Source organism: Dermacentor silvarum, chromosome 10 (assembly GCF_013339745.2).
Source record: "Dermacentor silvarum isolate Dsil-2018 chromosome 10, BIME_Dsil_1.4, whole genome shotgun sequence".
In the NCBI taxonomy this organism is placed as follows: domain Eukaryota; kingdom Metazoa; phylum Arthropoda; class Arachnida; order Ixodida; family Ixodidae; genus Dermacentor; species Dermacentor silvarum.
The window spans coordinates 6,833,961-6,860,356 of NC_051163.1; the positions used below are offsets into that span (position 1 = coordinate 6,833,961).

At 45.9% G+C, this 26,396-nt stretch overlaps 1 protein-coding gene across 3 annotated transcripts in view; it reads left to right on the forward strand.

Annotated features, from left to right (window-relative positions):
• The window catches only part of LOC119431356 (SLIT-ROBO Rho GTPase-activating protein 1), a 51,892-nt gene that overhangs the window by 7,301 nt on the left and 18,195 nt on the right, over positions 1 to 26,396 (forward strand). For 2 of the 3 annotated variants that reach the window (XM_049657366.1, XM_049657365.1), the window contains exons 2-9: positions 5,077 to 5,468; positions 6,004 to 6,312; positions 9,017 to 9,241; positions 9,937 to 10,215; positions 16,465 to 16,695; positions 19,773 to 19,833; positions 19,912 to 19,989; positions 20,624 to 20,779. In XM_049657366.1, the coding sequence (XP_049513323.1) occupies positions 5,077 to 5,468; positions 6,004 to 6,312; positions 9,017 to 9,241; positions 9,937 to 10,215; positions 16,465 to 16,695; positions 19,773 to 19,833; positions 19,912 to 19,989; positions 20,624 to 20,779 (1,731 nt within the window). The remainder of the gene's footprint in view (positions 1 to 5,076; positions 5,469 to 6,003; positions 6,313 to 9,016; positions 9,242 to 9,936; positions 10,216 to 16,464; positions 16,696 to 19,772; positions 19,834 to 19,911; positions 19,990 to 20,623; positions 20,780 to 26,396) is intronic. The other variant, XM_037698841.2, reaches the window with a different exon arrangement.

A 26,396-nucleotide genomic window follows, 5' to 3' on the forward strand; every position in this document is an offset into this window, starting at 1 on the left:
TTTCAAAACTTCTCGAAAAACTAATTCACAGCCGCATCACATCCTTTATAACTAAGCATAATGTAATGAAGAGTAGCCTGCGCCTCAGCAGCATCGCCACCGGCATGAGCTTGTGGTTGCTGTTTTTGGCCGAACGCTTGTGACTGCTGCCCGTTTGCCTGCATCCGTTGTTAATAAACCTCTTAGCCCACCCTGATACTGCCGGCGCCTTGCGACAGCGAGATCCCCCTATCTTCTCCGGCACAGATGACAAAGACGTTAAAGATTGGATCTCTTCATACGAGCGAGTGAGTGCCCATAACCAGTGGGACGATGCTACCAAGTTGCGAAACGTAGCATTCTATGTCTCGGCTGTTGCGAAACTATGAAGGCAACCTAACTACGTGGTTGGTCTTCAAGACCAGCTTTACCCAAGTTTTCGATCCGCCAGTAGTAAGAAAGCTCCGTGCATACTAATGTTTGCGTACACGATCCCAAGAGATTGGAGAGAATTTCACGAGCTACATTGAGGACATTGTTGACCTTTGCAAACGGGTGAACGCGTCGATGTCAGAGGAGGAGAAGATCAAACATATAATGAGGGGTATTGAGGACGACGCATTCCAAATGTTATTATCGAAGAGTCCTCGCACTGTCGTTGAAGTGATCGAATTGTGTCAGAGTTACGGCGAGTTGCGCAGGCAACGGCTTCACACCAGATGTCCCCCTGCGCCCGCCGATTCTGTGTCCAGCCTTGGTGTTGACGACGAGCATGCTACTCTGTTTCTGAAGATTCAAGAATTCGTTTGCGCAGAGGTCGCTCGCCAGCTATCTTTGATGTACAACTACGTGCGAAAGTTCATTCGCTCCTGTACTCAGTGCCAACGCCGAAAATTACCTCCCGGACAAGTCTACCCGTCACAACCCCTTCCTTGCCCTAGTCGACCCTTTGATCGCGTTGGTATTGACATATACGGACCACTACCACCCACTCCAGCAGGGAACCGCTGGATTATTGTTGCCGTGAATCACTTGACCCGTTATGCTGAAACCGCCGCTCCGCCGACTGCCACCGCCCGCGATGTTGGATTGTTTCTGTTACGCCATTTCGTTCTGCGCCACGGTGCCCCTCGCGAACTTCTGAGCGATAGAGGCCGAGCCTTTCTTGCCGATGCTTTGAAGGCACTACTCGACGAATGCTGCATCGTTCACTGCACAAGTACAGCGTACCATCCGCAAACTAACGGCATGACAGAACGCTTCAACTGTACTCTTGGTGATATGCTATCAATGTACGTCGCCTCTGATCATTAAAATTGGGACCAAGTACTCCCTTTCGTTACGTATGTGCACAATACTGCGGCCCAAGCAACTACTGGATTTCCCCCGTACTTTCTCCTATATGGACAAGAACCATCTATAGTCGGGTACAACTTTAGAAGGCAGCGGCATTTGCTCATCAAAGGCGGATGCATACGAGCCTCCACCAATGGGTGCGCACTCTAGCTTGACGTCATGAACCGGACGGCTGGTGACTCCGCCGACGGAGAGCATGGCAGCCCACGCTTGGAGCTGGCCCGAGGACTATTTCTTTATTCGCGGAGGCAATCGACGGCTGCGCTTCGGTCATCTGGGCGGGGCCGCTCCTGTCTTCTTAAGTTGTACCCGACTATAATACATTCAATACAATTCTTTCATATAAACCTCATGCGTCGGAAAGTACTTCGCTGTCTGAAGCTGCTCGACATGCTGAGGAATGCCGCCAGCTTGCCCGCTCTTTTAGGGGCGAAGCTCCTTAGGGTGTGGGTCGTTCCCTCCTCTGTTGTAGTAGTAGTAGTAGTAGTAGTAGTAGTAGTAGTAGTAGTAGTAGTAGTAGTAGTAGTAGTAGTAGTAGGAGGAGGAGGAGGAGAAGGAGGAGGAGGAGGAGGAGCCGCCGCCGCCTGTAGTTTTATGAAGTGATCACTAGATGGCGTTCCGGTTCCACTTCCGGTTCCGGTTCCACTTTGCGCACGTTCGGTGCGAACGCGGGCAAAACGCGACAACAGTTCTGCGCGTTGCTGATGCTGCTGCATGTCCAAGTTTATACAGCTGATAAAACTACTTTGAGTCGACCCCATGGCTGCTTCGCATACTACTCAGGGTTCCCCTACGGGAAGATGGTGTAATTTTCTCTCTCGTTCCCGACGCGCGCTCTCTTTATCTCTCGTCCGTAGCTGTGGTTTACCCGAATGATCCCCCGGTGCTTCGCCCACTCATCATTATTCACTTCGTGGATATGCTGTGATTTTTTTTCCGCTGAGGACCAGTGGCAGCAGCAATCCCGTCAGCCTGCTGACCGTTCTGCACCAACATTTTCCCCTGGCTCTCTGGTCTGACTTCGGGCACCCGCTACCACACCTGGCCACTCCGCAAAACTTGTCGTGAAATACCTCGGGCCCTACCGCATTCTGGAGCAAACGCCCTCCGTCAATTACCTCATGGACGGCTGGTGTCTAATGATGTTGAGAGGCTATTCCTGCAGTTCTTTTATTTACATTTGGTGACCTTGTGTTTGAAAGTGATCCTAATTGTTTTTGATAGTCAGCTGTCCTTTTTTTCACTTGTCTGTACATGCTTGGAACGTAATTATATCGAAATATTCATGCTATAAATGTATATGTTTATGTTTCACTATTGGATGTTTGATACTTGCTATTCGTATTCAATTTGTTTTCGAAAAGTTTGATATTTGCCCACCTCTGAATTTAATGTATCATAGTATACGTTGCGACTAATAAATCTGGAAATAAAACCTTAAAACATTAAAGCATAGAAAATGAGCACCTTTCTTGCGGTAAGGAAAGCGTTAAAGGGGTACCAAGCGAGTGTGGTCTCTTCTGGAACTCTTCTTGCATTTATCGGGCGAAAAAGCGTAACTCAGTAGCTGAAAAAAATGAAGGCTCAATTTTCCGTTTTAAGTTTCGTGCCCAAGCGTCAGTGCCGGGAAGTTTAGTCACAAGTTGCAAATTATTTTGCATAAATGAAATTTGACAAAAGTTGCCAGGCCGACTTTAGTTTTACTTTTGAATTATATATGTAAACTTTTTTTATTAACAAATAATTCCCCTCATCCAAAGGGTGCCACAGTCTTTGATGTTGTGTGAGAGTATTCTGCTGAAGCTGCACCATGCAAAAAATAGTAGATGGCACATGCTTCTTGTTTTGCAAGAGTGGTTGTATTGGATGAACCTTGATGTTCCCACACATTCTGATAATTATTGTCTTCATATGTCTAGTTCCGTGAAAAATTGAAATGGGCACGAAAAAGTATTTTAAACCCTTATTGTTGTGCAGGAGCCAAGCTTCGCCACATCTTTCCCGCAGCATCATTATTTAAAAAAGGGGGGGGGGGGGGACGAAGAGCATGAGATTTTCCTGTCACACTCTGTTTCACAGCAATGGCTTAAGGAGGCTGGGCATTCTTTGATGCTTTTTTACCATTTCTGTGAGGAGTGGAGCTCGTCCTTGACGTTTCTTTCAAAAACGCTGTGGGTAATTAATAGAGCATTCATACTTGCTTTCACAATGTGCAAAGCATGCAATTGTTTAAAGATTACATTCACATGCCTAATTCATCCGTGGTTGTGGATAACTCCAAGAGCTTTCTTTTGCACTTGTGCTTCATGTCAATGTATCTTTGCTGAAGTGCTCGGCTGTCTCAACATACATTATTTAGATTAACCTTTAATTTCATGATGGCTTTTTTTACACTCTGATTGTGCTGTAGCCATGTTGAATAAGGTTTTGATGAAAGTAGGTACTGCCAGGTTTTTTGAGACAAAAGGGTTCTAGAAAGTGTGAAATGCTACAGAAAGAACAACAAAAAAGGTTTATGGAGTGTAATTTGTAATAGTGCAGTGACTTAGTCCATGCATTAACAGTGCTTTCAAAAGTGACAGTTGACTTTTTTTTTCATTTGCTTATTTAGGACAGGAAAAGCATTATATTGCTGGTATTTACTCTCACTGTCTATCTCACATGTCCTCATTTTCTTTTTTCTTTTTTTACAGCCAGGTTTTCTGAATATTGGTTTTTGTAGCTTTTATTAAGACCTTGTGCTGTTGGATCTTTGAACAATTTCTCGAATAGAAATGCACTAACTTAACAATGGTAAAACAAGTTCATGATGGCATAGTTTCTTGAGGTCTTGGCATGGTTGCTTTGTTAGTGCCTAACCAAATGTGCCAGAGCTTCTGTGCACAGTGTCAAAGTATGGAGTCGCTGAGGTCGAGACTAGAGTAAACTTTTGCTTATGCATTGTGGCTATTGTAGCATTTCAAAGCTCAGATGAGCAAGCCCCCCTGCCTCTCATGATCTCCAGAATTTGTCACATGAAATGCAGTAGGAGCCTTGAACCAGCTGCATCCATGTGTGCAGTCGGCTATATACTTCCGACAAAGACTGGCCACAACGCAATCACAGTACCGCTAGTCTTTTTTACACAGTACATTTACGTACTCCAAGTATAGTGCAGAGGGCATGCTTTCAGGCTAGAAATGTGCGATGTTCCTGAGGACTTGCAGCATGCTTTATGTGACTGCAGCCCATATTCAACAGACAGACTCTCTCTGAAGGATGTGTTGTATTTGCACCACAACTCTAGCTTAAAACTGCGGGATATTCTTGGCCTGTGCAGAAAAACTGCTTGCATACTGAGTGCAGCAAGAACGCTTCTAATTTTTTTGGACAACCACGGGCCTTGATGAAACTTTATGAGCAGGTTGAGTGTGTGTGCACCTGTCTGTGGATGTATGTGCCATATGTGTATGTCTGATCATTGTGTACATCATATCTTTCACCCAACACTTGAAGTAGTATTCCAGGCCATGAGTCGGGCAATCTTTCATTGAAGACAGCACCTCTCTCTCGGGCTTGAAAGAAGCTCCCACTTAGGTGTTACTGGTGATGTGTAAATGACTTCTTTTTGGTGTAGCTGAACATGCACTGTGTTTCTTTTTGTACAAAAACATCCTTGCTGAGTAGCTCGAGGCAAAAATCTGTCACGAGGCTGTGTTGCATTCATCCGAGTGCACTCGCGCGTGTTTTCTTGGCATGCAGACATCCGGCAGCAGCTCGGGGAGCAGCTCAAGTGCCTGGACGTGCGGCTGGAGACGCAGCTGGCGCTAGTGTCCGAGATGCAAGATTACTTCCGGCGCCGTGCCGAGGTGGAGCTGGAGTATTCACGTACCCTGGACAAGATGGCGCGTGCTATTGCAGTACGCCACCGGTCTGAGCGGCCTCGGCGTGAGCTCTGGCCGCTGTTCTCGTCACATGGCTGCTGGGAGCAGCTGGTGGCCAATGCACGCCGCCAGAGTCGAGACCATGCTGCCCTGGCTGAAGTGTATGGAGCAACACTTGTGGCTCAGCTTGCACACCTGCTTGAGGACGTCCAGCGCATCTACCGCAAGTGCCGTGGAATAGGGGCTCAACAACATGAAGAACTGCTTAAAGTGGGTACTTCTTGTACAACTTCCTTTCAAGTCATCTGGAGCTTAGACCCTTTTCATTATTGTAAATCTTACTTTCCCGCTGGGCAGTTGGCCAAGCAAATGGCGATGTAGTCATTTTTACAGTCAGCGGGTACAGGCGCAGTTTGCTTGTCCTATAACATGGAAAATGTCAATGTGGCTCTCGTGACAAAACTATGCTCAGATAATCTAGCCTATCACTTCCAGTTTTGACTGTTTTATTTTTAGTGGAAAGTACTTTCTATTTCACTGTCCCTGGTCATCATTGACCCTTTGTTGCACTGTCTTGTAACACAACACGTTTTATGTTTTCGAACTATGTGCCAGCATTGTATAATCAACTAGCCTCTATTGCCACCTTGTTGACCATTGTTGATATCAGCACATTATAATTAAATGTGACTCATGAGCCTGCTGAAGTCTGTTAAATTTTCTTTATTTACTCGCTTGTCACATGTAGGCCAATGTACTAAAAAAGTAGGAAAAAACGAAGTAAGTGGTGCATTGTTATGCTCAGGTATTGCACGAGCTGCAAGCAGCCATGAAGACGTACCACGTGTACTGCACGTCAGAGGAGCAGGCACGTGCCAAGATGGAGTTGGTGGCCGGCCAGAAGCGGCGGCTTGAGGCGGTCGTGGCTCGGGAGAAGCTGGAGCGCAGCAAGCGCTTCCGGGTGGTGGCCAAGGAGCTGGCCAAGCGGGCTGCCAAGCACCGGGAGACACGCCTGCAGTGCCTCAAAGCCCGCAACGAGTACCTGCTTGCCCTTGGCGCTGCCAATGCAGCCGTCCACAAGTACTTCGCCGAGGACCTCTCAGACCTGGTCGATGTGAGTGGACTGACCGAGCAGATCCACATATCCGCGAGCAGGCACCCAGAACAGATGCGGAGCATGTACAAAGTGCACTGTGGAAGGGCATGCTCAAGTGTGTGTAGCCTCGCAGAGTTTTTTACAGTACTACCGAGAAGGAAATAATGTGTGACAAAGATTTGCACACTCGGAAAGTATTTTATTACGTTTGCGAATAATACTTAGAGCAGGGCAGCTAGCCGCACAGATCACTGAGAGCCTCCTTGAAGAGAGCATGCTAGGTTAAGAAGGGTTTTTACTTATTCCAGTGCGCAAACCACTATGGGATGTTTCCTCTGCGTCTAAGCTGCTAACTAGGGCCCGCTCACATGACATGAGGTTTTGATGTGCAGAGCAAACATCTGCTTTGGGACACTAGAAATCCCACAAGTGCTGTCAGAATGAGTTTCTTTAGTGAAGCCACGACAATTCCAGGATAGGAGAGGTTTGGCTTGTTTTGAATGTGGCTTGGCCATGGTTATGGCTCAGCAAGTGAAGCTTTTTTTAGAATTTATTCTTTGAAAGTCTTGGTTCTCCTGCATTACATGTTGAATATGACAAGTAAACAAAGAAAAAAAGGGAAACATGCAATTGGATCCGATGCACAGCAAATAAGGAGAGAAAGCACTAATGAAATACAGAGATTTCTGCCGGTGACCATGTAGCCATCTACATGCTACCCTTCATGGGGAACAGGATTGAAGACAGAGAGGCCTTAAGATGAAGAGGAAGGTGGGAAAAGGAGAAAGGCTAGAAAATATACAATCAAATATACGAACAACCACAGATGGCCTTGTTAAAAAGCATCCGCTGCGGCTGTGGGAGGCAAGTGCTGCTTCCGGGTACCTAACGGTAAAATAGGTACAAGCGCGCTCCTGGCCTGATGGTCTGCCATTACGGGACCTCAACGCTTGGAAAGGGTTGTCTGTCGCTTGGAAAGGGTTGTCTGTCCCCAACCTGAAGGCTCAATAGGTACATTTGGGGTGCCACATGGGAAATTGCTGCCATGGGAGCGGCCCAAACCTCCTTGTCAATGTCCGTCAGAAATCCCTTGTGCTTTTCATGTTTCATCCATGTGTGCCACAGTGAAGGGTCCATACCTGCATACATTTGCAAACCACAAGGACGAATGAGACATGGTACACCAATGTTTCGAGGACCAGGATGGCTTCTCGAGCCTCGGCGCTGATAGTACTATCCACGAGCTTTGAGGGGTGGGAGTGCATTCCAGAACTCCTGGCCCTTATTTCGCAATCTTTGCTGAAGAATGTTGAGCCAAAAGGTGGGCGCCTAGGCAGGCGACTCGAACGAGGTGATTGTTTCCGTCATCAGGAGTTCCTAATGTATAAAGCCGACTCTTGGCATCCTCTAGGCTACTCTGCAATGAAGATTCCAGGAAGCGCAATGATTCCTGTGGCAGCTGGCTCAAGTCCCCACACCACATGGCTGGGCTGTGGCCTCAAAATTTTTGTGGAGGCCTTCATATTTTTTTAACAGTTCTGTCACAGATAAATCAACCCCCCCTTATCAACGTTCTCCAATAGACTGCTTCTTGCCAAGCTTTCGGGTTTAAACACTAGAATCTACTTAGGCGGTGGATGGATGGAAAAACTTTATTAAGCGAGCGAGTTTGGACCCTTCAAGGGCCCAGGGCCACTGCACAGGCGAATAATGAGTGAAAAGCAAATTTAACTGTCATTGACTCAAAATGCGCCTGAGTGTGCACTTTGGAACGTTTCCCGGTCACAGGTGAGACAAAGGTGATGGTGTTAGAGGCTAGAGGATGCACAGCACGCTCTGATCTTTCACCAGGTCTTTTCTCCGACATCCTTTCTCCAAATTTAGCAGCCCACAAATGGTACTGTTCAGATTTGATACAGCATTAGCAGCACTCTTCTGGTACAAAATTAAATCCAGAATATTGATCATTAGTGATGCTTTCGGGGTGCTCTGCGCTCTAGTGACGATGCCAGTCTGAAGCACCTGCTTCACAGCACTACTTTTCCCTTTGGGCAATTGTGAGAAAGTATAGCTCATGCACCTTTACTGGCAGAAGCACAGCTGTTGAAATTGAAAGCATGGGGCGCGAGTGGAAGGAATGGTGTTTTCCCGCTGGCATGCTCTCCATGTTGATCTCCTCACTTGTGTTGACAACGGCACACATTATGTTGCTGTGATTATTTTTGAATCACCGTCTAACTTGCATCCGTTTGATACGTTGATGCCCATCACAGTGTGATGCTCTTTTGTTTGTCATTGCTGCTTCAGTGCACGGGTTTAGTTAGGTACTTGTGTATGAGCTTGTTATTGCAGTCTGATGATGCAAGGCTCAACTTTAAATAAGGTGTATTTTGACTATGAGTGTTTTCTGAGTAACTAGTTGGAGGAGTTCCGTGCTAGGTGTACGATTGGTAGATCACATAGATAGGGCTATATTGGGCAGCTTTTAGTTGAAGAAAAATAAGCTTCACAGAAACATTGACTGCAAACTAATTGAACCTTACTGAGTCGCCTGACTGGCCTTACGGGTCAGCCAGCTGTTGATCTAACTTTTTGTGCTCTGAATAAACAGGGCACTTGCATATTCTTAAGCTATTCTCAGGCTTTGCAGCAAGAATGTGGTGGCTGTAGTCTTAGTGTCAGTGCGGAGAACAGCGATGAATGTGTCCTCCCACGTGTGCAGTGCATGGACTTTGGCTTCCACATGTGCCTGTCGCGGGCGCTACGCACCAGCTGCAATGCGGAAGAGTGCTTGCAGCGGTCACTACAGCAGGGCTGCCAGGCAATGGCCCAGCGTGTCTCCGACCTGGACTCTCGTGCTGACAAGCAGCGCTTTCTCGAGGGGCACCACAATGCCTTCATGGTGCCCCGTCGATTTGCCTTCCAGCCCCACCGTGCTGATGTGGAGGTAAGCATCCTGAAGGAAGAGTGAGCCTTTTGAAATGCAATGCACATTTATGATGCTTATGTTGTCTTAATTTACAGAAACCTTAATTTTCATGGTCATTTACGCTAATAGCTCCTCAATAAAGGAAACTTTGTGATCTCTGAGTCAGGACATGATCCAGAAATGTTAAAATAACAAACTTCCATGGGGAATACAGGCAGTGCTTATGCAACCCTTTTTCTAGAGCATGGTTTGCAGTGGGGCTGTCTGCACTCATGCATATCATGGTGCAAAGGGGACAGGTCTTCTCTTTTCTTCTAAATGTGGACCAGTCAGTGCTCTTAAATCAACAGTCAAATAAGAGGTTCGTCTGGCAAACAGGTAATTTCAATTGCTAATTAAGTTGTGTGGGTGTCAGACACACTAAGCTTTGAGCTACTGCACAAGTAATGACATGCATCCTTTGCAAGTGGAGGGGGATGTGCATGACACAGTTTAAACAACAAAACGAGTAAGTGACAAAAGAACTAATGTGTAGGAATGCTGCTGGGGAATGAAAGAAAGCAAGCAGATTGTCCTTTGTTCTGGAATGAATTAAAATATCAAAAAAAAAAGAACACGGAGAGGACAGGGCTTTTAATTTGTGCCGCATCATGAAACAACTCGCTCCAACAACACATCTTGGTAAGTTGCTGCTTGTGTTGTGGCTTTTACAGTCCCAGCAGGTGAGCTTAGAGCACCCAATGGAGGAGGAGCTGGAGCAGCGGCTGAGCCAGCTGAACAAGCGCCTCACGTCCCTCTGCACCGAGAACGACGAGGTGTGGAAGACTCTGGAGACAGCCGAGAGCTCACTCCTCGACATGATGGCAGCACGCGAGATTGACTGCCGTCCTGTGTTTGAGGAGAGTCCGGCTGCACGGCCCCCACCCCAACCCGAGACACTGGCGCTGAAACTGCGGGCCGACAAGCAGGAGACCGAGGACTTCTATCTCGAGGTCAGGGGGTCAATAAATACACTGGTAGTGCCTGAATTGATTTGAAGTCTGAACATTTGCGGAGGATGCTTTTGGTTTGGGAGTTGCACTATGCCTTTACTGTTTGCAGTCTTTAAAGTTTTGAAAGCATTACTGAATTTACAAATGACATTTTCAGAGGTATTGAGCCTGTTACTGCCAAATGCTGGCATTTCTGAGCGGCAGTCACGCAGAAAGTGGACAGTATAGATTCTGGTTTCTGTAGTCACTGTGTCCCTGCATGCCACAAACACATGTGTGAATTTATTGTTTGCACTGCAATTGAAAGTGGCATGCAGTTAACTTTATCAATATTATTGTAGTGGAATCTCGTTAATTCGAAACCACTTAATTCGAACTTCCGGTTTGTTTGAACTGACGCTGTGGTCCTGTCAACAGTACATACCTGCCAACTCTCCCGAATTGTCCGCGAGCCTCCCGAATTTAGATCACATCTCCTGGTTGTACAGACGCGACCTCAAATCTCCCAAAAAGTGGCAACCACAGCACAGCGTTTGTTCGTTTTTTTTTTCTTTTTTTTTTTTTTTTTTTTTTTTTTACGTCCTTTCGCTATTATCCTATTATGCCTTATAATATACCGGGTGTGCAAGGTATTTGAGAACACAATGTTGGCTTCAGGCAGAGAAGAATATCTCCAGCAAAAACAGACATATTCTCACTAAACTTTGGGAAATACTTCTCTTACGGTTTATTTCCACGATTACTCAATGAATCCGCCATCCGCGGCAATAACCAATTCAATTGAGCTTCAAAAACGGCTGCATGCACAGATCAGGTGGTCCTTAAGGCACAACCGCGTGCATGCAATTTTCGAGCGACAAGCGACGGCGACAAGCCGTCGGCGGTGGGCGATCCGTCGCTGTCGCTGGTCGCGTCGCCGGTTTCTGGCCAGCCAGAAAATATGGCTTGTGGTCCGGAAGTCAGCATGACGACATCCGCTGCGGACAGCGATTGAGCAACAACATGGCAGCAATCACTCTGCCCGCTTCGATCAGAATTCGCTCTTGCAACTTGCTCTCTGCTGTGAGAGCAAAAAATAAATAGTACAATCAGTTGTCGCTTCACCTCTCGCTAGCTGAGGACTAAGTATCGGCGTTCTCTTGTCTTTATTATTGAGATAGGTTGTTTGTTTTGACGCTGTTAGGCCTGAGATGCCACCGAGAGCCGAGAAAGTGTTTTAAGTTTTACTCAACAGATCGCGCCAGAGCATTTCACGCTGGCAGCATGGGACGGATTTCTACTGGGGATGATATCATATTTTAGCTATAGATCTACTCGTAGATAAAACGTTCACCTTTTGATAAAATTGAGATTTCTTTACACGCGCACGATAACATTTATTCGCACAACAATGTAAATCCGTCGCTACTCTTTTTCGCGATGTCGCGTTCATGTGGTTGCTCCACGCCGCGACACGACAGCGCGACAGGGTTGCCTGTCGCGTCGCTTGGATATCGCATGCATGCAGTTGGGCCTTTAGAGATGTTGGCCATTGAGTCAGCAATGGCAGCCTTCAGCGAGTCTTTTGTATTATGTGGCTGTTTGTTGGCCTCCCTCTCAATGATGCACCAGACATAGTAGTTGAGCGGATTTAAATCTGGACAACTAGGAGGCCACAAGTAGGGAGTGACGTGGTCGTAGAAGTTGTTAGCCAGCCACTCCTAGGTGACGCAGGCGGTGTGGGTGGGAGCTGAATCTTGTTGAAAGACACAAGGTCTTCCTTTCGAAACAGTCTCTATCCAGGGCTTTGGTGGCAAGCACCTCCACGGGCGCGGTAGCATTAATGCGGAGTCCTTTGGCAAGAAAGTGTGGCGGCTTGACGCCACCTGCGTTGCTGATAACACCTGCACAGATGACGGAAATTTTGTGTGCATCAGTGTAGGCAGCTCATCAGCGCTTGCGCAAAGCCACGTGTCGTTTTGGCAGTTAACTTTTTGGTCTTTTTCAAAGTTCTTTTCATCTGAAAAAAACCAGAGCATTCCAGGCTCCTCAGGTCTCTTCAGCTTGCTTAGCAAGCGCTTGGAGCGGAGCAGATGATTCTCCCGAGTTTTATCGGACGTAAATTGCCCCCTTCTCATGACATAGGAATGGTACCTCAAGTCCTCGTTCACAGTGAGCCTGACACTGTGACTTGGATCTTCTTTGCAATGGCCTGCATTGACTTCCCTGGGTCGTCACTCACGATGGCTTGCAGCCGCCGGAGAAAATCAGGGGTTCTGACAACGTCTGACCGCTGACTGTGCTTTTTCCTTTTCGCCACAGATGCTACTTCACTGCCAGAACACATCGGATCTGTCTGTACCTTGTTATCGTGAGACTTTGCTACGTTCAGAAAGGTGGCAATTTTCAAGTTGCTGTGGTGTGCGGCCAGGGTGATGAGGGCTGCATGGTATTTCATTTTCTGCGTCAACCTGTGCACTTCCATCTTTGAACAAACTGCACAGTATAAATGATAAGGGGTCAACCACCAAGAAGCCGAACGCCTAGATAGAGATGATGAGCCTGTTAGTGTCTATGGCGATAAGGAATAGTGTTCTCAAATACCTCGTGTTCCTTCAGGTCAATAAACTCAATATTATGAAAACGTATACCTGTTCATTAGCTTCTAAAACCCCAGAAATTTTCACCATTTATTGTAACAGTTAGGATCATGATCAAAATTATTATGTGAATACGAAAATTGCGAGGATATCAATAACCAATTTTGACCGACCTTGCTCATTGAAAGCCCGGCCCACGCGGCGTTTCCCAACAAACACACTCGGATGTTGGGTAGTTCAACTTGCCGTATCATCTGTGGCTTTCGTTTGGCCTTTTCTTTCTATTTTAGCTACCTGCTTTTACTTCCTTTTTGAACCGAAGCAATAACCTTATTTAATTTTGGGTGCAGAATATTTGTTGCCGCTCTGCTGGCAGTTAAATTACACATTTTCGTACCGATTTCTGCATTGTTACTCTATTATTCCACCTATATGGTGCTGTCGCGACCACCGCATGGTACAAGTACATATCATGATTTCTGCGATCATAGTTTTGTTCTTGCCTGGATCTTCTGTCTTTCTATGCGTAAAGTTTGCTATCTGTGACTGCACAACATGTTTATTTGTCTTGTTTGACGCATTATATACAGTGAAGTTTGCTTAAATACGTAGATTTATTGGAGACTTATACACATATTTAAATATCTTGTTGCGATGTTTTGTGTATGCAAGCACAGAACTTTCTTTCCAGCAACACTTTTTTGCCCTTTATCAAGTTGTACCTTTGCATTTGTATATTACATTCTATCTTCGCATTTCTAATGTATATCTTGCAGAACTCTGGCTTTTTATATGTACTCACTGTTGCGACTAAAATCTCTGTGTAATTAAAATACACGACCGGTAACAGCTACTCCAGCGCAATCTATTGCAATGAAGGACAGCGTCATTAAGGTTTTTTTTCTGGCCATTGCTTATGTACAAAAATGTAAACAAGGTTCTTGAATGACAAAGATTCATCAAAATATTTGTCCTAAACTTGTTCTTTTCATGGCCTCTACATTTTTTGTCACCTGCATGCACTGCTTTGCTGGTTTCGAACTGATATAGTTCTAAAGTTCATGTGATATTTTCTTTTCTTATTAAATAGACAAAAGAAAACGTGGAAGCATTGATATCAGTTATTTGTGCCACAATTTCTGGTACATATGAATATGTTCTTTCATGAAAAAATACATATTTTACTTGACAGTGCGTAGCGTTCAATAATTCGCTTGCAGCATCTAATATACAATGGCATTGGTAATGGCAATGCAGTTATTATTCATGTATATACAGTGTAGACCGCTTATAACCTAAGTCGCCGGAGTCACGAATATCTGCACTACAAGCGATACTGCAATATAACCAAAACAAAGATTTTCAAGCCCTGCACGTATGCAAAACATGTAGACCAAGCACGTAGACACGCTTTGTACTATCGCATGCAGATCGCAATTACGTTTTCGCCAGTGAGCTGGTGTAAACATAATCGCGATGTAGCCGGTGCTCTTCAAGTTCGACATCTTTGCGCCGAGTCAAGACGAAACCACTGTTTGCCGCAACCACTGCAGAAAAAACCGTGACCGCTATCGACGTGATTATTAACGGTGACTTTGCGGTGCTGAAGACACGCGCCCGACGCATGCACAGAGTCTGTATGAATTAACTACCATTCGCTGCAAAACGGAGGGGGGGGGGGCAGTTGAAACCGTGGTCGCTCTCTATGCAATCATCGATGGCGACTACGCAGTTTTTTAGGCACACGGCCGACACGCGTACCGAGTAAAAACGAAACTACTGTTCGCCGCAACCACTGCGGAGAAAACCGCGGCCGCTATCGATGTGATCGTGGATGCTAACTATGCAGTTACGAAACCTGCGGCCAACGTGGTGTTATGCGCAGCGGTAAACACAATAATACAGGCTTTAAACACACAAATAGGCTCGAAGCGTTCCGGCGTTTCTGTCATTCACGTACGATTTCAACTGATGGCTGTGGCGATGCGGATTCCGCCGCTTCTTTCCGGTTGGACGCTAGCATCATTCTTGCTCTTTTGCGTCACACATTTGCGGCGCCCCTCGCTCACCGAGCTGCGAAAGTAGTCCGAATTTACCAATGTGCGGCCAAATAAGTCCGATATAACGAGAGTTTGAGTGCATTGAATAATGCATATGCCGGCTGGGAGCACGCACCTTGTTGCGAAGCGTGCTCGCTGCCGCCCTTGTCGGCAAGATTTTCTCGCGGAAGCTGCATTATAACCGGTATTTCGTCTCACGCGGCTGCACTATAAGCGGTATGCGTATGCATGGAGTTCTATGGGAGGGTAAACGGGAGTCGGAAAAGGCCGCGTTGTAGCCAGTTCTGCACTATAAACGGTTACGTCATAAGTGGTCTATACTGTATTTGAACCCTCGGCAAATTCTATAAGGAGGAGGCCCTGCTGCAGGGCACCATCAGCAGTTTTCTCCAAGACAACTGCAAAGACAGTGTAATCTGTGTAGAGTGCCTCTTCATGGGGTTTCTTGTCGAACACAACCTGCCGCTAAGCAGGAGTGATCACGCGGAACTTTTATTTTGGAAAGTGTTCCCGAAGTGTGGCGACCAAAGCAAATCATCGGGGAAATTTTTCTGACCCCTTCCCATTGCATCGGGCATGCGCGGCGGTCTCCAGAATTTTCAGTTTGCTAGTTTGGCAGGTATGACATGTACTTTAATGCGTAAAAACACCTCGTAATCAGTTTGTGACGGTTAATGTGAGCATATTGTGCCACTGACCGTGCTCTCATCAGCACGCCAACTCGTGGTGGGGCTTCTGACCCGGCAGTACAGCTACGCACCAGCTGTTGCTAATCTCTCGTTGCAAGTGCCGTATTTTGGCGCATATAACTCGCACCAAACATTTTGTAAATGTAACAGTAAAGTGGGGGTGTGGGATATATGCAAAGTTTGCCTTGAGGTAAGGCGTCACAGCAGTGAAAATTTTGCATAGGAGTGTTGCTTCTCAGCAGCAAAGGGTGCACTGTTGTGAAGTCACACTTCCGGAACTCGTCACGTGCTAGCTCGGTGCACCATGCGCTGCCTAACACAGTGCTGCATGTAAGTCCTCTATTCAATGAGGTTCCTTTAATTCGAACTCCATTTAATTCGGCCACTTTTTTCGGCCCCTTTTAGTTTGAATTATTAAGATTCGACTGTATTATTATCGTTTTGGGGATCGGCCACTAGTCAAATTGGGTAAAAAAGAAGATGAATGAAAAGGGGCATCAAATATGCACATGCAGCTTTGTGTGGTGCAGGTCCTGCAGCAATGAGTTTGTAAGTTGGTCGTCCAGTTGCAGGTTGCACTTACCTGTTATTACACTGGGCCCAAATGCACAGGCAGGCTGACCACATGAGTACAAGTGAAAGTGTGTGGGGGAGCACCTTATGGGACTGCTGCTAATCATTCTTGTAAGACATCCACAGCATCCCAAATAACTTTGTGCTGTGATCGATACATGATAATTCAAACTTGCATTATTCAATATTCCTGTTACTTGAAGCAAATTTCAAAATGTCGGCTGGATATGTTGTCATAGCATTCAGGGCCTGTGCTTTCAAGCTACCCAATTCTGTCGAGCCTTACAGTTAATCAAATTTAAATCAAGTAAATGCTAGGCACCCTTTCTTTTCTCGTGTGGCCTGCAGAAGTTCAGAACGTACAGCCTAGGCTGCAGTGTGGCGGCACGCCTGGAAGCCAAGGCGGAGCTGTTGCGGGCAGCCCTGCAGCGCGAGGGCCTCGATACAAAGACACAGACGTTGCAGCCTCACTCACGGCCTGCTGCCCGCAAGAAGCGCATTGGCCGTCAGGCTGCCCTAGCAGCCCGACACGGTGGCCAGCCACGGCTGTTCGAAGGGAGCCTCGAGGAGTACCTGGAGGTAGGTGGACCAGCATGCATACTGGTATCTTTTCAGCACCTGTTGTTACCACAATGTACAATCAGTGAAAACTGAAAAGTGCAGTTATTGCAGCATGGGGCATGTCACAAAGTACATAATATTACCGTGATATGCAACCTTGCTACGAGATGTCATTACATTAGTTTTGTGGTGGCTACAGCACTTCGTTATGCAATGTTAACTACCCCATCGTATGGCGGTCTGCAAATACAGTTGATTTCCGCTAATTTGACCCTGACGGGACCGACGAAATTGGTGAAATTATTGGGCTGGTCGAATTAAACAAGATCCAGAAAAAAATACTTGGAGGAGACTTAAGCTCCCGGCAACTGCAGCTTATGTAACCATAATGTTTACCGGGAAACGTTGGTGAATAATTCTTTGCACAAAGGCAAGCTTTCTGGTAGAAGTGCGGCCTCTTGCTGGGGCCGATCCCAGAGGTAGTGTGATGTGTTTCCATAAGTTGTAGTTGCCTCGACGGGGCGGCCGGAACGGCGGAGGGCGCAGAGCGCTGCGGAAAAAGAGGAAACTTCCTTGGACGGGGACCAGATGTAGACTCACGTTTATTTCAACAGATGGAAAGAGGAACATGGCGCAGTGCACTTATAATGCTGGGCGCGATGTGGTGCTAGCATTCAAAAGAAACTGAAACTGAGGATATAACATAGTGCACAGCCGCACGAAAAATTGCATAATTTTCAGGTTTCTTTTATTCTTTTGTACTTTTAATATTTCAATCTGAGAAGACATAAAAAGCATGCACTGTCGGTGCTTTGTTTCATGACATTTGTTTGTGGGCTGTCATTCTCAAAATTCTGAGGAATTACTTTGTCAAGAATGTAAGACAAGGTATGATCAACTTTAGTGATAGAATGGTGTGGCAAAGTAACCTGCACGTACCGTATATCATATAGCAAGATGTGGCATATACATATACGTAAATATATACAGTAGAACCCCGCTTATACGTTTTTCACGGGACCGTAAAAAGAAAACGTAAGAGCCGGGAAACGCAAGAGCCAGGAAACAGGCAAAGGTGAGAAATGGGAGTAGTGTTGAACTGCACACAATATTATTTTAATTCTTACGTGGGAAAAAAAGCCGGAGTTTCGCCCGACAGCCGAAGTATCGATTGCGATAGCAAATTAGTAGACAGCTATACAAAGTAAGAATAGTAGTTTTATCGTCCATATAAACTTGTAAACATTCGCTTATTAACTATATTAACAAGCACGGTGTCAGCGCCCACAGGCAAACATGAACACATCACATTCTTTGAGCGCGGACACGCACTGTCAAACGCTGGCGTGAAGAATTTAAGCGCCGCTGCAGAAGCGAGCGAAGTGACCTTCGTGCTGTTGTCTATCGCTAAGGCAAACTGAGTGCCAAGAACACACAGCACGCACAAAGCTAAGAGCCGCCGACGCACCTACACTGCTTGGACTCTGCCCCCAACGTAGATCGCTTTCAAGATACGACCCGCGCAACCATGCGCCGCTGCGCAGCCGCGTAGTATGCACTTGATGCTAGAGTACAGTACAACGCCGCCCGCTATCCCTCCCCCCTCGCTTCCTCGCCGGTGCCTCGAGCGCAACGGAAGAAGGCGCGCTTCCTCCCTGCTTTTCCGTCTTTTGCACGCGAGATTTAGATGCGGTCGTCGGCTCCCTTTGCAAGCTTTTTCTCGCACATAGAGCATACGGCTCGCGGCGACGGCGTTATCGCCCTTGGACCTTATACGGAACATCTATGAGCCAAAACCAATTTTAGGGCCGCAACACGTCATGGACACCATCTTTAAATAGCAAATATGGATCTCAAGGGCCATACTTTTGCTGGCGGAAACCGAAAATACGTCATAAGTGTCGCCCCCGGCACTTAGGGCGGCCAATGCCATCGTCAAGCAACCAAGCCAAGCGACATGAAAAGTAAAAATGGTCGCTCCGGCTGGAGCGGGGTGGCAGTTCGCAATGTATGATGGGGGAACGGTCCCACAGTTGCAACATAACAGCGGGGTTACCAATGCATTGGGTTCTATGGGAGATGTGCCGGGACCGGCCAAAAACGACGTAACAGCCGGGAAAACGCAGCACCCGGGAACGTAACAGCGGGGTTCTACTGTATGGCAATTTTCTTGCTGACTGACACAGACACGAAAACCGCCGACCAACTAGAGGCGAACGGCTTCGCTGTAAAATGTCAAAACACACTGCTGATTCATTTGGCAGTATTAGTCGGATTCTAACACGTCCCTGAATCAAACATGCTCCCGCTCCCATTCAAGGTAGAAAACTAATATAGAAATAACATTCAAGTTCCTAAACAATACAGAAACCTAACATGCATCCAACTTTCTTTTAAGAAAAATGGGCAAGGATATGTGTTGCCCAGTGGTGACCGGTTTCCTAAAATTAGCATGGCAGCATGTTTTTTTTTTATTATTATTTAGCTTCGCCACAATACAGCCACGTTATGCAGCAAAGCATATGATCGCCGCTAACTCGGTTTTCCGCCCAATTTTCCTGGGGAGAAATAGCGCGCGTTAGAATTGCGTAAAAATCTAATCTGCTAAGTACCGTTATTACTTGAAAATTTTACTAGGGCATTCCAACAACAGCTGTTTTCGATGTGAGGTAACATGGGTTCAACCCAATCACTGTCGCCTAAGCTCTGCCCAGGCTGGCGCTGCTGGTAAAGGGGTCGCTATTGTGGTTACCATAGGGGCCAGGCGCGTACAAGCTGCTGGTCAAGTTCGAATTATCCGGAGCAGGACAATTTTAGGATCGAAATAACGAAAATTTGGGTCCATTAGAAATGCACGGCCGCTGTTCCGAGTCCTTTGGTCAGGATCAAATTAACCGGAGTCGAATTAACGGAAGTCTGCTGTAATAAAGAGACCTTGTCTGCACAATGCTTTAATCACATCTGGTTTATGTGACAGCATGCATCAGCTGAACCATCAGGCGTAAGTTTGTGAGTGCAAACATGGCCAATAATGTGGCACGGATAGACGAGTTTGTACATGAAAAAGTGGCTTATGGGTCCATGTGCTCATGCAGACCACCAACCAAGAGGTTCCGCTGGTCATTCGAAGCTGTGTGCGGGTGATCAACCTGTACGGTGAGTTGCCCTAACAGCACGCTTGGCAGCACGGATAGTTGTAGACAGCAGCTGAGCTTTCTGATGTGCCTTTTGCAGGACTGCACCATCAGGGTGTGTTCCGGGTGTCGGGCTCCCAAGTCGAGATCAACCACTTCAGAGATTGCTTCGAACGTGGTGCGGTGCTTTTCCAGCTTTCACCTTGCGGCTGCTGCCACTATCTGTTCTGCGACAAAGGCATTTTTAGTGCATGAGCTTTCACAGCTGCATGCAGGAAGAGTCAGAATTAAACACCTCTAGATACAGTGTGTGGTGTCGCCAAATGTGGGGGTCTTCCCCAACCCGTAGCGCGAGCAATCGCAGCTACATAGGGTTGAGTCAACTCAACAACGTTTATTGCTGCGGGCAATAATACACACTTGCAGAGGGGAGTCCGCTCTGTATAATCAGTAATAAAAGAGGCTTGCCTCGTTGCGTGTGATAGTCACGCAAACGAGGTCACTCACGGGTTGCAGCGGGTATAGCCGTAGGGGCAGGTCAGGAGTAGCGAGGTCAGAGGCTCGGGGGTCTCTCGGTCGCGCTCTTTTATACCTTTTTACCTTTTCGCGAGGGGAATGTCCTCCTCGCCCGTCGGATACTTTCCCTCTTCCCGCGTGGGCACGCACGTCGCGAGAGGCGAGCGAGAGCTGGGAGAGGGCAAAGTGCATCTCTCCCGTGTCCGCCTGGCTCCCGCCGAGTGTTGTGCGCTACATGGGTATAAGGAAGGTTTACTTACTCCTTTGTGTTGTTAAATGTTCTTGTGCATGGAAAGTGAGAGGAGGCCTTGGTGCAGGGGAAGACCCATTGGCGGACGTGTCAGATGCAAGCGACATCAACTCAGTGGCTGGTGTGCTGAAGCTGTACCTGCGCGAGCTCCGCGAACCACTGTTCCCCATCTTCTACTTTGACCAGCTCATGGAGATTAGTCGTGAGTTGCACTTCTTTGACTACAGCTGTGGTGGCATACCTGCTTTCATGAGACTGATCTCGCTGGCTTGACAGTGCAATGTTGGAACTGGAAGACCTCTTGTTAATTATGTTTCCAGAATTGATAAGCTATTCCATTAGTTCAAGAACAGGCATCCTGTGTTTTTGCTTGGCACAGTCGGGACAGTGTTGAATGTAAGTGTGTGTGTCTGATAACAAAAGTACAATGGGATTTGCAGGAGAACAGGGAATTACCATATAACCAAAAGTGGTGCCTTGGCTGTGAGTTGCTGGCAAGTGAGTCTGTGCTCTCCCGATTAGAGGTTGCAACGTGCAAGCAATGGCTGAGGCAGACTTCAGGTCAGTTTAGTGGCACCAACACGTGACATCCATGAGAATAACTGGGAACAGATATTGATACTCCTTCCTAAAGGGGTGTTTACATGATGCATTTCCAGTGAACCTCTCTCTATTACTGCCTCCCCTGCCCCTCTGCAAGCAACGAGATCGTATTCTGCCATCGAGAACATGCACCTACATTAGCTCGACAGTTCACTTCTCCGTAGGGAACTTTCTGTTGCTCTCTATTATTATTTTTGCTTTTTCGTATTGATGTCACAATTCTATTAACTGTGTCTATTAGGGTGTGTGAGGCATGCAGAAACGACACACATTATTGCTTTGAAATGTACCACCGGTAACTGGAGAATGACGTTTGGAAGACTCGTGCAAACATAGTAATTTGATTTTAACTGTAAGCTAGTAGAGTAGGTTTGCATGTGTTAGACTAAGTGTTCTAATATTTGCTGTTTACAGAATTCTAATGTACATACCTAGTGAGAGTCATCAATGATATTTCACATTTTAATGATTTTATTATGCGACAGCTTCTGGCAATTTTTGTAAAATGCCTCATAGCGTACTTGCAGAAATAATTGGCTTTATTTCTGGACGCAGAAATAAAGCCAGTAGAGGACTTTAGAGAGCAGATGAGAGTAGAGGACTTTAGAGGTACTAAAAAGTTTTAAAGACTCAACTGTTGTTCGCAGTTATGTAAAGTGAAGCGTTGTGCGAATCGTTGGAGCACTAGACACCGACACATGCACAGCTAGTTTATCTGATTTTGTGTTGAATTTTGTGAAAATATCTTACTGCTGGCAAAATTTCGCCTGTAAAGCACACTCAGCCACTAGACCACTAAGCTTTGCTGGAAAGCCGGCTTCTCAGTACCAAGGGGCACGGGTTTGGGTTTGTGGGCAGCACAGGTGCACGTAAAGCTGAACGAAACGTGATAGCGGTGGCTGCGCGAGATAATCCAACTGCACTAAGAATTCCCTTGCGGGAGTATAGGTTCAATGGGCAAAAGCATCGCTCAGCAGCGATGCCCGTCCATGCGGCCTCACTAAGTAAATATGCCAGCTCCCTGCTGCATGCCCATTTATTTATTTGTTTCAAAATACTGCAGCCCCAAAGGGCTATCGCAGGAGTGGGGAAATACAATACATAGAAAAGCATAACAAAGAGCTCTGAACATCAATGATTAGTAATATACAATAAAAATTCATCGAGTGGTAAAGATCTTGCGTAACCAGGCAGAGCATTCCACAATTCTATAGAACGGACAAAAAAAGTGTATTTAAACGCATCGGTACGATGGTGAAAAGTGGTCATATTCAACTCGTGGTGATGTCTGGTGGTTGTAGGTTTAGCAGGTGCGATGTATTTGCTAAGTAGGGGAAATCGTGGGGAGTTTATTAGAGTATAAAGAAACTTCAAAGATTCGACGGAAAGAGAGACTGGTAAGTTGAAGACTAAGAAGATAGGAACTGGGTGAAAAATATCTGTCAAAGCGACGATAATTGAAGCGTACAGCTTTCTTCTGGACAGATTCAATTTCCTTGATATCAGATATTTTGTGTGGGTTCCATATGACAGAGGCATACTCCAGTATTGGACGAACCAGCGTTTTGTAAGTGAAGAGTCGTGTGCTAAGTGGGGCTGAATGTAATGTGCGTTGCAAGTAGCCTAACCTTCTAAGCGCACGGTTGCACATGAGTTAGATGTGATGCGACGAGATAAATCCTGAGTGAGTAGAAGACCTAGATATTTATATTGTGAAACATCTGCTAGAGGGCAGCCATTAAATGAATAGGTAAATTGAGAAGGGAAAAAATGTTTGGTAAATGAAATAGATACAGTTTTCTGGAAATTGATATGCATCTGCCATGTAGCTTCCTTGTGCAGCGTATTGCATGCATGTTATAACATTTTAGGATAGAGCGATGGCCGATCCGCTACGTGGTAGCGAGACTTGTAGTACAGATCTTGCAGGCAATGGGCGTTCCACAATGGGCATTACGATGATGCCTGCGCGCAGTGCGGTATGCAAAAAGGCACCATTCTAAATGAGTGCGGCTGCATTGCACATGTTTACTTGGAGTTGTAATCAAAACATTTTTTTCATGCAATCAGGTTGCCCTCTCCTTTCTTCCTGTAGTATAATGTAGTATACCTCGCATTGTATTGGTGGTTGCGTTACATCCTTGCAAATGCAATACCTCGACAACAATTAGTTTGTCCGATGTCTCACACTGAAGGAAAACAACAGAAGGGGCTCGCTGCACAAGCTGTACTGCAGAAGTCCTGCTTGCATGTGGAGCGAAACATAGGAAAAAGAAAAGACTGTTCTTAATGTTCTTTTCTAAGCAACAGTCATCAGAACAGTACAGCCCCACTTCGTTTTGGTTGGGTATGAGCACAGCTTTTGCCTTGCTCATTTGTTACTTATGCAGTGCCACACCCAGTCCTGAGCTTAATGGTTGACAGCAAATGCAATGAGTGATGGCTCGTACAGGGTCAAATGCCTTTGAGTTTATGGGCATTTGATGTTGTATCAGGTGCAGTTTGGCGAGAACAGACGGCTATTGAGAATTACTAAAATTTCCAAGTTAAGGCCATCCAAATATACAATCCTTTAGTACAATGGCTTGCTAGTCTTAATTTTTTACCTTTGACAGTGTAATTTCAGTGTTCTGATGTTAAAATTACCAAATTTCCTAATAAATGCATGTGCATACTATTATTCAATATTCGAAGCTAGGTATTTGTATTTGATTTGTATTCGATAGTTTTGATATTCACACACCCCTACATTTATGAATTTCACATGTAGTACAGTAGAAGCTCATTGATACAAGCGTCCCTGACAGGTTACCACAAAAGACCCTGTACATAGAGGACAATAAATGTTTTTGACGATGATGATACGATCCTGTATCATATGATTTCCCAGCGCCAATGTTTGCGATTGAGAACACAGAAGATGACCCAATACAAGGTCCTGAATATTTTGCTGCGCCTGTTCAAAAAAGCGTTTTGCACTCACCGCTGCATTGTTCTTGCTAAAATTTTGCAGGACGATCGCATTTTGGGGTCTGCTTCGCTTAGTATAACACTTACCACTGTTAATTGCCTGGTTTGTAAGAAAAAAGTGCCAATTTGCCTTCACTTATGGGGATGTGAGCTGCTGCAGCGACGGTGCTAGCATAAACTTATGTCGTCGCCTGCTGGCAGCTGCAGAAAGCAGCCAGTCAGGGAGGTTTGTCGCGTGTTGTCGCTGCAGCAGCTCGCACCCCCATAAGAAACAGCAAACTTGCACTTTTTTTTATAAAAACCAGGCAATTAACTGTGGTAGGTGTTATACTAAGCGAAGCAGACCCAAAAATGCGATCGTACTACAAAATTTGAGCAAGAACAGTGCAGCGGTAAGCGCAGAACCTTTTTTCGAACAGGCACAGCGAAATATTCAGGACCCTGTACAGTTAAGCTTCTAGCTTCTTTTTTCACATTTAATACATTCCTGGAAACACAATCTTTTGGCACCAATGTTCAGTACATCATCAAACTGCGATCATGTGATACGTTTTCCATGTGCTAGATTCCATGTGAACAAGAAAAGGTGCGAGGCATGTGCAATCAAGAGAAGTAGGCTTCTGCTATGGCAGCTTCCCCGCAGTATTCGCCTGTTCGTGTCACGTGATAATGCTGGCACGCATTCAGTTTCCTCTTTGGTACCAGCAAATCTCCTATCTCTGCCAAGCCTATTGCGATAAGCATCTTCACCTACCTGTTTCACAGTGCATGTGGTGTACTGCCCCTCAAAGCATACTGCACGCTTTTAATAGACAAAAACCCAAACGCGCCACTGTTTCCTGCTAGAAGCGCGCAAAGGGAGCATCATGTTTCGCTCTGGTGGAATTTTATTCCAGTGTCACCTCCCAGCTAGATTTCATTTCGGTTTCTAGTAAACAAACACTAATAGCTAGCTTTCCTGTAAAACACTGCCCTATAGGAAAACGACACAGTGCATCTCGGGCTGCTTGGCCCTACCAGATTGGCGCACATCGGCGTCTCGTGCTGCAGCGACTCTTGCCAAGAGACAGTTGTATATGCCGATTTTTAGTGGCTTTGGATCGCACATTTTCCCAGTTAGTTCATATGAATGAACGAATGAAAGCTATGAATGAGCTTCTACTGTATTTGAATTGGGGAATCACAGTTGGGGGGACCCTGATCCAAAGCTTCCTCTTGGTTTAGTATTTTGAGAGACTTAGCGGATTTAGGGATCCGTGGTAGAATGCTCAAATGTATAGCCGATTTCATGTCCGACCGAACCTTTCAAGTGCGTTTAGGAACGGTGCTCTCATGCATATTCATCCAAGAAAATGGTGTGCCACAGGGATGTGTATTAAGCACAACACTGTTTGTCATAAAAATGAACTCAGTAAATAATATAATTCCACCATCTGTAATGCACTCGTTATATGTGGATGATCTACAAATTGCATGTCGTGCATTGAACATGGCAACCTGCAAACAGCAAACTCAAATTACGTTAAACAAACTCACGCAGTGGGCATCTGAAAACGGTTTTCGTTTCTCAACGGAAAAAACGATTAGTGTTGTCTTCTCACAGAAAAGAGGCCTGCAACCAGATCTCACGCTTAAGTTACAGGAAGTCATAATACCGGTAAAACAAGAACACAAGTTTATGGGCGTTCTGTTTGATAAAAAGTTGAACTTTCTGGCGCACATAAATAGTCTTAAAATTAAAGGGAGTAATGCACTTAACATCCTCAAAGTCTTGTCCCGGAAGCGCTGGGGCTCTGACCGTAAATGCCTGCTACACATATACCGTTCTTTAGTACGTAGCATATTAGACTATGGTAGCATCATATATGGTTCAGCCAGACCGTCTTACATCCGACGACTTGACCCAATTCATAATCTTGGACTGCGACTGGCAAGTGGTGCTTACAGAACATCACCTGTCCAGAGTCTATGCACTGAATGTAATGAGCCTCCTTTACAGCAGCGCAGGGCGCTACTAATGTTTTCCTATATACTCAGAATCCAGTCATCACCACAACATATATGCTACAGCATCGTCACACAGTGCAACTCACGATTACACTACACAAATAAACCGAACATGATTAGACCACTTCTGCTGCAATATGAGGAATACTGTCGCGATTATAATATTCCTCTTGAGGTCCTTCAGGTTGCTAAAAGGCCACAACGATTACCCCCATGGTGCGAACTCATACAGTTATGTG